General features: G+C 37.5%; 1 protein-coding gene across 5 annotated transcripts; it reads left to right on the top strand.

The window, feature by feature from the left end:
• The first annotated feature begins 245 nt into the window (after nt 1–245).
• Nucleotides 246–10041, top strand: LOC121510104 (rab5 GDP/GTP exchange factor-like). 5 transcript variants are annotated; one of them, XM_041788012.1, is made up of 10 exons: nt 246–460; nt 541–639; nt 1946–2133; nt 2956–3083; nt 5277–5428; nt 5519–5588; nt 5681–5816; nt 5897–5991; nt 6703–6959; nt 8976–10041. In XM_041788012.1, exons 3-10 carry the CDS (start codon nt 1976–1978, stop codon nt 9384–9386), a joined length of 1407 nt encoding a protein of 468 aa, XP_041643946.1. In that variant the 5' UTR covers nt 246–460; nt 541–639; nt 1946–1975; the 3' UTR covers nt 9387–10041. The 5 variants fall into 5 exon arrangements, with proteins under 5 accessions (XP_041643946.1, XP_041643947.1, XP_041643945.1 ...); XM_041788013.1 differs by lacking the exon at nt 541–639 and having other exon boundaries at nt 246–540; XM_041788011.1 differs by having other exon boundaries at nt 246–639.
• The last annotated feature ends 3099 nt before the right edge of the window (nt 10042–13140 follow it).

Here is a 13140-nt window from a genome sequence, read left to right as displayed (position 1 = left end):
TGTTTACATGATGTTGAACAGCCTTCATGATTTCAATTTTCTGTCTTAATATATTATGACTAGAATTGTTAAATAAAGTTTTCTGGAAAAAATAGATGACTGAGGGCAATGGGCCTTTTAGGAAACATGATTGGGCCAGCCAAGTGTCATTACAAGAAAATAGCCAATGAGCCGCTGCTTATGCTCCTTGGGCAGGTCTTTATTCATATATTTTTTTAACTAATTTTTTTCAGCAAGAAATTTTATTGAAGTTTGACAGTACATCTGCAAATGCCCCGCTACCTTTATTGGGAGTCTAATTATGCTTGTTTTCATTTAACGGGGACTTTTTCTTCTTGATGAGGAGGTGTGAATCGAAGGCTGGACATTTCCACTCTGCTGTTTCCGGGAAGCTATTCTGGTTGCACGGGTTTTGAAGCAGCTGATTCCTGGCCTGGCGTTCGTTGGATCAATTTTTTTTGTTAGTTTCCCACATTATATTTTGTTTTGGATGAAATTCGTTCGACCGATAGCCTAAAGGGTATCGTTGTCGTCTTTAAGGTATGTCAGGACGAGAACTGATAAGACAACTGAAGGAGAACACACTCCGATGAGGAAGCTCTCAACGTTCAATTAACTTATGAATTCCACAGCTGGCAGGTGAGGAGCATTTAATAAAACCCAGGCTTTTTGTATCTAGAACGGAATGAGCTATTAAACAGTTTGAGATAGTTTTTTTTATATCGTCACCAATCGTTACCAGTTTAGATATTAAGCTGCATTCGTGTGACGTTGGCCCCTTTTGGCCGATGTGTATCGATGTAACAAGTGACCATGTTCACCGGTGACTTTCAGCCAAATACGGACACGGTTGTAGCATTTAGTACACATAATATCGGGGTATATTCTTTGTAAATAGGCTACATATCCGGCAAGTATAGAAATGAAACAACCATTCAACACTTATCGTCTTCAGCATATGTTGCAACTACGACAACTTGTTGCACATAACCAGTTAACACGGTCACTCTTAAGACCGTAACACCACTGGTTCTTATCTCCAATCCGCTCAGCTGACAGTCAGCCACCGCCGAGCCCGTAAACCATGAGCTAACAGCGTTAGCCAACACGAAACTTTCATAAACTGTTTACGTTCTTTCAATGGGGAAATTGGTCTAAAGTTCAGTGTTAAACGGGTAATTCAGCTTCTAAAAAGTGTTTGGTTTTGTTGGAAATTATGTAAAATATTTCCAAATAGCTTAAAGGGGAAATAGCCATGCGTATAAGCGAATAAATGGTGTAAAAGCGAAGCAGTAGTAAGAAGACTTGCTGTGAATGGACTTCTGCACGATATAAGGGTAAAAGCTCTGCCTATTGTTTTTTGGAGGGGGTATTTTTAATCAAAGTAGCCAAATCTTTTTACCTTACAAATGAGATGTAACTTATGTTTATAGTTACTGGAAACATACGGCTTGTTAATTTTCATTAAAAATCTTCCATTAGGGAGTTTTCAGCTGCGTATAAAACCGAGGAGGATTGTCTTTTTAAGACCTACAAAAATTAAAAGAAAAAAATGGTCTCGTTATTAAGTAATTTTCAATGTCTTAAACAGCTGACAGGGGTTACATTTCGTACAGTGTTTCTTGCTTCACACTGATTAAACAACCTGAAAGGTTGACACAAACCAAAACTCCACCGTAGGAACTTGCACAGAAATTTGTCTGCTGTTTTGTTTTATACCTTTTGATGAAATTATAATTCTTACCTTCTGAATGGCCAAACAGTACAAAATATATGAACTCTGAGGATCGTTCTTGGGTTTTAGAGGTCTATATTTCAGCATCTGTATGAACAGGAACAAGAGACAAACTGCTATTACTTGAGAGTAACTATTGACTTTTTGAAAATGTTGAAAAGGTTTTTTTGTGTGTGTGTGTTGACATGAATTATTTTGCTTGTTTGATAGGTGAGAGAAATATACAAAGACATCCTTACAATGTGGACCGATAAGCAAAGAGGAATTAGAGTTTCACAGCAGGAGCTGCTCTGCAAGAACGCCTGTGGGTATTATGGAAACCCTGCATGGCAAGGCTTTTGCTCTAAGTGCTGGAGAGAGAGAGCACGCCCAGCTGCTGCACAGAGACAGGACACAAGGTAAACCCACCAGCACTCATCAGTTTCACACACACTTAAAAAGAGCTCTATGATCTTTTAAATTCTGTGAGCTGTAACAAGATCAACATAATAACAACAGGGTTGTGTTAGTGTGTAAGTATACCTAGAGATGCACTATCTCTTCTTCAGACAAAGTATAAAGCTTTACATCTGGGTACTTAATAATACTACTACAGTAGGACTGAATGATACTGGAAAAATCTGACACAATGTTTTTCTTTCTGCCATATAGATTGAGAATTTTTTAGATAAAAGGAAACTATATCAGATGAATTCCATGTCATTATATGTGCAATAATGTTAACATTTCCCTTTAAGACTGATCTTGTGTAATTGTATGTCTGCCTCAAGTGTCATGCCTGTGTATCTGTGACGGCAACAGGGTCACCTGAAGCCTGAATGTTTCACGCACCGTGGGACAGTCTCTGCTTGCACATATTCTGAATTTTTTTCCTCCATCAGATGTACTCACAGAGGCAATCATCCAGTCTCTGAATAGCAGTGATCGTCTCATCATCTAGACGTTGATTTCCTTTTCATTTACACCCCAGCTACAGCAGCTTGGTGATGCCAACTTTTTGTACCAAATCATTCAAACTGAATACATTTTAAGAGACTCTTATTTGACCCTTAAAACCTTTAAATGCCAAAAAAATGTTATAGTAAACAGTTATTTAGTTATTTAGAGATTGTTGGTGTAACTTCATTCATACACCTTTCTCCTATCTACTCTTGGCCACACAAGTGTTATAATATCAAACTGGGTTATGTTTGGATATCTAATGCTGTTGTTCCTCGCAGGCCGACCAATGATGGAACTCCTCTCACCTTCTCCAAATTTGAGGAGAAGAAAAACACAGAGAAAGGTCGTCGAATTAACACAATGAGAAAACTCTTCTGGGGCAGCCCATCACCTCCAAAACGTCAAGGTAGACCAGTTCATTCTTCTCAAGTCAGTCCAGTCAAATAAGTAGAAAATGCAAAATTTCTAGTTGTGTTAATTTTGAATTCCTAGAACAAGTCGCTTTACCACATTTGGTTAAATGGTTGTTTTTAATGGAACTGTGAATTTCTACACTTTTTTGAGGACACTTTTCATGTAGAATGATTGCTATGCGACATTGAGCTGTTTGTTTTTTCCTAATTTTTTATGTTCATTATTGATATTAAAGATGTAGCACTTGGGAAATCCAGGGCTGATGCTGGTACCAATTTTTCAAATTTGGTGGATTGTCAGTTCCAAGAGCGATGACTTCTTCTGCCAAACAAAAGCCCCTTTTCTGAATCAGTTGTGAGGTGTACTAGATGTCGGTATTAAATTAATGCACAGATAAATATAAACCACTGGCATCAGTTCATGCCACACTTCTTGCTGACAGGCCATTGTTTGTCAGTAGGGCAGATATCAGCCTGTACAGATGTTAAACCAATGCATACAGTTTAGTATTGAGTCACAGTTTGGGAAGTAGCATTCACTGAGGGAAAAACATCCTTTCCTCCAGCCTGCAATGCTGCTAAAGCTTAGATCTTCAAGCTGCCAGAGGACATTATATATAGTAACATTAATGAAATGATAACAAATTCCACATCATCCTTATTACCCACTACTTAATACACAGAAAGAGTGACTGAATCGGGGTGTCTGTGAGGATTTTTGTCTCTTTTAGTGATGAGTTCTGTTAAAATAGGAGCCTCTCTGATAGCAAATTGTTTAATACAAAAAATATCCATGAATTTTCATGTTCAGTGATGGGACAGTAATTAATTCCCTTCCAGTTTTTTTAAAATATTTGTCCCACTTACATGTTTCAGATCATCAGGCAATTTTTTATATTAGACAAAGATAACCTGAGTAAATATAGAGGGCAGTTTTTAAAGGATGCAACTACAAGCAAACGTTTGCAGTTGTAATGAGTCTTTCACTCTTCTTTGGAGAATTGTCTTTAATTGAGCCACAATGGAGGGTTTTTCTGCACGAACAGCCTGTTTACGGTCATGCTACAGCATCTCAATGAGCTTGAGCTCATGATGGCCAGACATTCTCCTTCAGGATTTTCTGAATCTTGATCTTTTTATGAAATGTTGTGTTAGTTTATACCAGATGTAACAGGATCAACACCTTCCTAAAAGTTCAGCTTTTGTCTCCTCACTCCACAGAGTATTTTCCAAGAAAGTCTTGGGGTTTATTGTAGTCAAACGTGAGGTGAGCCTTTGTGTTCTTTTCAGTCAGCAGTGGTTTTGGCCTTGGTACTCTCCCATGGATGCTGTTTTGGCCCAGTTTCTTTCTTATTGGTGAACCATGAACACTGACCTTAACTGAGTCAAGTGAGGCCTGCCGGTCCTTAGATGTCGTTCTGGGTTCTTCTGTGATCCCCTGGATACGTTTTCGATGCGCTCTTGGAGTCATTTTAGTAGGACTGTCACTCCTGGGAAGGTTTATCACTGTTCTAAGTTTTCTCCATTTGTGGATGATGGATTTCACTGTGGTTGGCTGGAGTCACAAAGCCTTAGAAATGACACTGTAACCCTTTCCAGATTGATAGATGACAATCACTTTGTTTCTCATCAGTTCTTAAATTTCTTTAGATGACAGCATGATGTTTTTGAGATCTTTTAGTCTACTCCACTTTTCAGACAGCTTCTATTCAAGGGTGTTTTTTATTCTGCAGCTTTGGCAGTAATCAGGCCTAGGTATGACCAGTGAAACTGAACTCAGCTTTAAAAGGAAAATGTGGTTAATCACAGTTACTTTATGGTTAAACAAAGGTGCATTTACTTTTTCCAAATAGGGCCAGGGAGGTTTCTGTGTTTTTTCCCTTAGTAAATGAAATAATCTATAATCAATATTAAAATGTGTTTGATCTATCTATCTAAAATGTTTAAGGGTGACAAATCTGCATAAAATAAGAAATCAGGAAGGGGGTAAATATTTTTTTTACCAACTGTATATTTGACTAGTGTTTTATCTTTAAAAGTCCACAACCAGGATGAATGAACTGCTGCCAGTGAATTAATTGGTTTATCTTTGTTTTTTTGTCTCTTTTAATGATCTTAGAGCTAATTTTTCATTGCTAAAAAATATCAAGTATATTCTTGTAAACCCATGCTTTCTGTCCCTGTAGAGTCTTCAGGAAGTTATGGGAATATGTTAAAAGCATTTCAGAGCCTTGAGCCCGGCGACTTCACTGGTTTTCTGAAGATACTCCGAAGCCCTTCCTCTCAACGCTTGCAGTCCAGATGTACAGCTTTTCTCAACACAATGGAGGCTTACCATGTACTTACCTGGTTTCAAAATTCAAATGACTCATATCATTCATATGCCGAGTTGTTTTGATAAGACAGTTTGACTCTGTTGTCTTTGCAGCATCTGCCAGTACAGAAGCAGTCAGATCTTGTGCAAGATTTCTACCAGTCTTTTGCCGAGTTTTTTAGTAGTGAGTAGAGATTATTTAACAATTTTCAGCTTTTTTGCTGAAACCCTGACAGCATAAATTACTTTTGAGTGTTTTTTTTTTTTAATTTTCAGCTTTTCCTGAGGCCCAGGTCACTCAGATAATGGAGCACGTAGAGAAGCTTATAATGACGCGGCTGCACAAATGGGTTTTCTGCCATGACAGTTGTGATGATGAACAGAAGGATCTTCTTCTCCAGAGACGGATACGGTAATCATTATTCAAACATTTAATTTTTTATGTGATTAAAATATCTAGCCCTAATTTACACTCATGTTTTTACTTTGCAGATCCCTAAACTGGGTGACTCCACAGATGCTGAGTGTACCTTTTCCTGATAAACAGACTTCAGTCACAGGAGACCCCTTCCTCCCTGCAATTACAGGTGATTCACAGATGCTGTACTGATGGAAATAATTAATTTGAGATCTATGATTTAATTCAAGAAGGGAACTTCCATATAGTCTAGACGCATTTCATATAAGGTGAAATATTTCAGGACTTTATTTGTTTTAATCTTGTTAATTACGGCTTACAGCCCATAAAAAAGCCCATCTCCTGGACACGTTTGTGTGCTTGTGCTTGCTTGTGCACCTTTTCTAACCAGATTTTTTCCTTCCAGTCAACTTTCCATGAATATGCTTTGATACAGCCTCTGAGAACTGCCTGCACTTTCAGCAGTGACCTTCTGTGGCTTACACTCCTTGTGGAGGGTGTCAGTGGTTGTCTTCTGGACAAAAGTCAAGTCAGAAGTCTTCCCCATGATTGTGGTTGTGTGTACTGAACCAGAGTGAGAGAGTAAAGGCTCAGGAAACCTTAGCAAAATACTTTCATGCAATGTTCTAATATTTTGAGATGTATCTGTATCTGTATGGTCTGCCACAAAGAGACTTCATCCTCTCTAGCAGTTGGACCGAGCAATAGGCTGTCATGACATTTTTTTCTGGATACAGACGTGCTTTTATTTTGATAAAGAATAACAAATACTCTTGAGTTCATCATAAGCTCATCCAGCCAAATAAAGTGTGTTTTAGTCAAATGACCATTCAGAAATGCTAACTTTGGTCATATTGTCCTGTCCTCTATTTTCTTACAGCCATAATTGAAATGGATGCCAAAAGAGCGCCACAGGACAAACTTGCATGTGTTTCCAAATGCAGTCAGCATGTCTTTGAAGCGCTCTCCAGCTCGAACAGTGAGCCCGCTAACGCTGATGACTTCCTGTCAGGCCTGATTTACGTGGTGCTGAAGGCAAATCCTCCTCGCCTACACTCCAACATGCAGTACGTGATTCGTTTTGGTCTCCCTCACAGTCTGATGGCAGGAGAGAGCGGCTACTATTTCACCAATCTGGTAAGTTTGTAACACACTCCAGGCTTTTTGATGCTTACTTGAATTGTATGAAACCAGATTGCTGTGCTTTGAATGGTACAACTTTCACTACCTATATATTCATGTAGACCCTTTGTGTTGGGCTCCATTTGTTCTTCTTGTGAACACGATATTTCAAGAATGCTATGAAGGTCTTTTTTTTATTTTAGTTTAGCTCGAATGCTCACTCTGACTCGGGGATAAACTGATTAGATTTTTAGAGGTTAAAGTCACTACGTTCATGCCTTGCTCTGGATAGAAATTTCCTCAAGATTAGTTTTAGGGATTTCTTCAAACTTTGCACACATGTCTACCCTGACAGTGGAATTAACTGATTACATTCTGGAGGTCAAAGGGTACAGCCACTGTGACCTCAGATCTAGTGAGCACAGTATCAAGAATGCTTTGAGAAGTTTTTGAGGAGTTTTGACAAATTTGGCACAAGCTTACACTTGGATTTGAGAACAAAATGACTGCCGGCTTATTGATAGAAGGAAACTTTGGTTAATGTTCCTTTATGTACCTTTTGGGGGTGTTGTTGTAATTGCAACCAATACAGCTGATCAGATATGCTGAGGCCGAAGGGCAGGGTAGCCGAATCTTGCATTTGAAAATAGTGCCAAACACAGAGGCTCTTGGTGAAAAAATGAAACACTTCAAAAGTTTTAATATACATACAGTTGAAGAGGGGTCTGGCTGCAGACCATGCATTTCTGACAGGCACTCTCACGGACCGTTCATTTGAGACACTTTCAATCTCAGAAAGGAAGTGTCTTAATTTGCTTGTACAATGTATTTCCATTTTTAGATTTTTAAAAAAAATTAAATTTTATTTATAAACAACATCTGGCAGTTACATTCATGAAATAAACAAGTTGCAAACATTGCAGACTACGCAACATCAGAGGTCCAATCCAGGATTAAATCAAGCAGATACATGAACGGTGGCTCCATTTAGTTAATTGACGTTACTGCATAAGCAAAAGTAGCTAAGTTAGCTTTGGCAACATGAGCTTTATGAATTGCAGCTAAAGGTAATGTTGCTACATAGATGATCTACCAACGCAGCTGCTTTGTGAGCCAAAGTTAAGTCTAACAACGTGAGCTTAAGCACTCGAAACTCAACTTAACTTAGCTACTCCGATAATGTAGGTGCGTAGCTTATGTAGCAGCTAATAGAGTTATGTAAGCTACATTAGCTGCTTTGGAATGTTTTCATGCAGGACAAGTTTTTTTTTCCTGTAGACTGTGTACTCAGCTTTATTAAACATTTTGTAATTTGGTTGTACAGGTTAGATTTTTGATTTTTAACCTTTTTGTATCATAACTGTTACCTTAACCCTTACTCTAACCCTAAACTGAAGTTCATTCCGATTTTATTTCAAACATCTTAGCGTGTCTTTCTGTGGGTCTGTAGTCAGACTGTCTTGTACAATCAAGCCAGCATTGTTGTAACTGTATCTGTTCGTGGCACTACAAAGCGTAGTTTTATTAAGTGTCTAATGGTACTACTATCGCCAAGTACCTCTTACAACCAGACTTAAAAAAAAACCTAAATAGCCCTTTAAATTGTGATATTCAGTTGTTGTCATACTTTTCAGATTTTTCTTATGGTTTGCAAGGAATTCAGGGAGATTTCCCTAAACACTTGGTTTGGTTGTGCACTTTCATTCTAACAAGAATCAGGACACTCATCCTAGACATGAACATGCAGACATAGTGATGTGGCATTGGGTGTATTTGGAGCCAAAATCATTGTATTTTACATATCTTAAGGGATGTACTCTGCTTCCACACAGCCAATAAAACTCTGCTTATTGTTATACTTTTAAGTTATTCCACATTTCAAAACAACCACAACCATGTGAATTCTGCATAAACGCCATCCTCAATTGGAAATTGCGTTCAAACTGGGCTACTTTTTAGTGCCACACAGTGCAGGGTGCAATCTAACATTGTAGTTGATCACTCATGCTTGTGTTTGTTTCCCTCTCCTAGTCCTGTGCTGTGGCCTTCATTGAAAAGCTGGATGGACCAGCTCTCAACCTCAGCCCAGAAGAGTTTGACAGCTACATGCTGCGTCAGCAGGCTCCTGCTGCTAAGAGCAAGAGGCTGCAGGTGGCTGGTGACACGCAGCATCTGTTAGAAGAACTACAAGGCCGACAGGAAAAACTGGACCAGGGCATGGATGCCCTCAACATGCAGCTACAGGAGTGGGTCCAAGCAGTGAATTTCCAGCTGGATGAAGCAACAGCCCAGTTCGCTGTGGTGCAGAAGGAGATTACAGCTCAGACTGAGCTCTCACAGGTTTCCTCATCTAGTAATGTTTCAAAGCAGGAGGTGAAGGAGGAGCAGTCGGTGCTGGTGCTTACAGATAAACATGCAGGTCCAAAAGATACTGACTGTTAACTTTTCTGATAAAAAAAACCACTTGATCTGGTACTTTACTCTGTTTAATCATCAGCACTAAGTCATTAAGGCTGCAAGCAGATTTATATTCTACTGCCACATTTGCACAAGTTCAAACCACAGAAACATGAAGGAAAACTTCTAGTAGAAGGCAGTGTCACAGAGCACGCAGAAGTTTTTAAAGACTTTTTTAAACATGAGTGGCACTTGTTTTGTGTTCCAGGGTGAAGGCCGAGAAAAGCACATTCCAAATCTTAGTAACAGGTGTGAATAAAATTAATATTGAAGCACTCAGGGTACTCAGCACTCATGTCTCCTAACACTTAAAGAAGGTTTATTTAATATTTACACCGGTGTGCCTATTCTTAGACTACTGTGAAATGAATGAATATGCTGCAGGAGAAATTTTAGGTAAGTCGAGGATGTATCAGTAAATGTTTTTTTAGAGATATGTAACTGTTCTCAATAAGCTGCCTACACCATCTATACAAAGATAATATACCCAGTGAAAAAAACTATTTGTAACACATTTTACCATCTGCATAAGTTCTCAGAAGGAATTCAATGCCTACAACTATGAAAGGGTTTCTGAAGAAATTAATGTTGTATATGTAATTTTATCAAATATGATATTAAAATCGACTTATATGATTTACCAATAAGGGCTGTGCTGTTTTCTTTCGAGGTATGAGCAGACATTACTATGTAAAAATGCAGCATAAGTCCAAAACTTGCTTCTATGCTGAGCTTATATGAATGAGTTTGAGTATTTTATCACAACGGGGTTGAGCTGTGGGAAGAGGATTTAGGGGTTTTGGTGTCATTCTTGAAATGGTGGCAAATGTTTGTTTAGTTTATGAAAATATAAAGACATGAATTCAGACACACTTAGAACTCTTACTCGAAGATACATGTACTTAGTTGAAATGCTTCTTTTTTATGCCATGTACTGTAAATATACATATAAAATGAGAATAATGATAAAATTAAAACATTTTATTTGTAGAATTTGCAGTATTTGTAGAATTTGCAGTATTTCACTCATATATGAGCAAGGAATTACAGAACCGTGGTGTTGTTTTAGATTGTTACACTTAATCTAGTGGTGTTATGATCACATTTTAAAAAAATGATTTAATTCTAGTAAAAATCAAAAAATCAATATTGATACCTGTTTTTAATACCATGGCTACAAAATAAGAGGTTGTGGGTACTCAGTATTAGGTCTTGTTACAATTCACAGACAAAAATAAATATGTAGGCAACCTCCTGTACACTGACTAAACTGACAACTAAAATGTTGTACAAATACATTACCAATTGACTTATGCTATTTGGACAATTCTTTCTCTCCCTCCTGTCCAATCCAATAAAAATATATATTAACTTACTTATTCATTTATTGATAATACTTTATCAACAGAAGATTGATTATATAAATGATATCCACCTTATTCCAACCCCATGATTCTTTGCCTGAAATATTGGCGCAACTTCCGGTCCTTTCTATCTAAATTGGACTTTGCTTAGAAATTAGATGTGAAACGTGAGTATTAGAGCAATTTGGATAATAAAATATGTAAAGTTCATCTGTTTCAGCTCAAATGGGATAATATTATATATCCACCCTCTACTAAAGAGTACAAAGTGACGATATTACCACAGATAACCTAGACAAGCTAACTTTATCAGTATCATATCAGTATAGCAACAGACAATCACGTTTTGTTAAAGGAGTTTGGACACCACCTTCAGATAACATTTCTAGTTTGTGGGGTTGCTGAAATTCTTATTCCACCTACTAATCCCTCTTAAAATATGAGAATTATATTGATAAAACTATCCATGACTCAAGTTGTCAGCTCTTCAGTTTGGTAAATGTCAAGTTTTAAATTAATTATGAATTAATATTGAAAGAATTATATCCAAAATGCACTTCAACAGTGAACAGCATGTTTAAAACACTGTTGAACATTACAGAAAATATATTTCAAAACTTTCAGCTCATTTAACTCTATTGATTTAACAAAAATGAAGCAGTATTTATTGCATAAAATATTTGTTTATTTCAGAGCAACCACTCTGACGCCAAATCACTTTAATAAGCCTTTGGAAGAATCATGTTTTTCTGTTGTTAATGTATGGGAAGTTCCACCCACATCCTTAGCTACAGCAGATCTCCAGGAATAAGGTGGTATCCTTCTTATTTACTTATTTATAGGTTACAGTACAAACAGTGTGAACATTTGATTACAAAAATAAATCAATATTTACAAATTTGATGTGAATTCCTATCGAAACAACTGTCATTTGTAGTTAGCCTCTATCATTAGCCATTGCATTAGAATACACGTATTTAATATACTTTCACTTTAGCACTGGAAATTTCACCCATATTCAGATTTACAGTAGCGACCCCAGGAATAAGGTAGATAGAATTAATGTCTATGAATATGTCCACTGGCATGGCTTTGACAACACATGACTGTCAGTAGCACATTGAAATAGAAGATTGATCCTAAAGCCAATGTTGCATTTATTTAATGCATTTAATGTTGCATACTGAAGGTAAAGTCACACCTTCTAAAAACCAAACTGGTTGAAGATTCATACACTCTTGTTATTGTGCATTTAGGAAATATCATATTTTAACTGTTTTAAAGGGGACATATTATCTCTTTTTCAGGCCAACATAAATATAAAAATATGTGCCACAGGCCTGTCCACAATCCCCCAAGAAACAGACCCCCCCACCACCACCTTTCAGAGCATGTGTGCTGAAACAGGCTGTTCCCCTCTTGATGTCATGTGGGGAGTTAGCACCGCCCCCAGGTTTGGTTGGCCCTCCCCGCTTGGAAGAAAGTTCCATCCTCCTCTCCTGATCTTCCTCTCAGCTGCCAGCCAAGAGAAGGATCAGGAGAGCCACATCCATTAAGCCACATCCATTTTTGGAGAAGGGCGGAGTCAGACAGCTCATTAACTTTTAAGCCACAGAAACAGCTCGTTCTGAGCAGGGCTGAAACAGAGGGGTTTTTTTTAGACATGCAAAAATCCAGTACTGGAGTGTTTTTTTCAGTACACTTCACAGGCATGTTTTGGGGACCTCTGAGACCAATATAAACTTGTCTTATAAGGGTAAAATATGTCCCCTTTAATTTTGACAGCTATGTAAAATTTAGTAGTAGTTTTTAAATAAATTGCCTTTTAGTTTCATTTGAGTCAGTTCTGCCCTTTATCGTTTGAATTTAGTTTTAGTCCAGTTTTAGTCCATTGAAAGTCCTTACATTTTAGTCAGAGCTTTTCATTAAAACATTTTTTCTCTGTAACTTAATCTGGAGCAAATTGCACCCGTGCTTTCTATCCACCCTGCAAATCCTGGTTACCAGAGCTGAAACACAGAACAGCTGCTGATTCAGCCAACCTAACAGCTTGTGCTCTCTCATATCATGGAAGTCCAACAAGATTAAATTTTCACCTTGTTTTAGTCTCCCTGACAAATATTGTGTGCTTCTCATCAGTTTTTGTCAGAGTATGTTAAGTATGATAATTTTGTAGTTCTTCCGACTCTGTCAATTTCACACAAACAGGTGCATCTTAAAAAATGGGAATATCATAAAAATTCTTTTTTTTTTTTTTACCTGAGGTTTAATTCAAGAAGTGAAACTTGCTTTTTTCTATATTTACCCCATACAAATTGAAATATTCTGAGATTTTTTTTCATTTAAATGTTGATGATTACAGCTACAGCTAACAA

This window comes from Cheilinus undulatus, linkage group 5 (assembly GCF_018320785.1).
Source record: "Cheilinus undulatus linkage group 5, ASM1832078v1, whole genome shotgun sequence".
NCBI lineage: Eukaryota > Metazoa > Chordata > Actinopteri > Labriformes > Labridae > Cheilinus > Cheilinus undulatus.
This window is presented reverse-complemented; position numbering and strand designations above follow the sequence as displayed.

Coding starts and splice junctions, on each gene's coding strand:
- LOC121510104 (XM_041788012.1), top strand. CDS start 1,976: ATGTGGACCGATAAGCAAAGAGGAATTAGAGTTTCACAGCAGGAGCTG. Junction 5,429..5,518: donor ACACAATGGAGGCTTACCAT/GTACTTACCTGG, acceptor TTGTCTTTGCAG/CATCTGCCAGTACAGAAGCA. Junction 5,992..6,702: donor CTTCCTCCCTGCAATTACAG/GTGATTCACAGA, acceptor ATTTTCTTACAG/CCATAATTGAAATGGATGCC.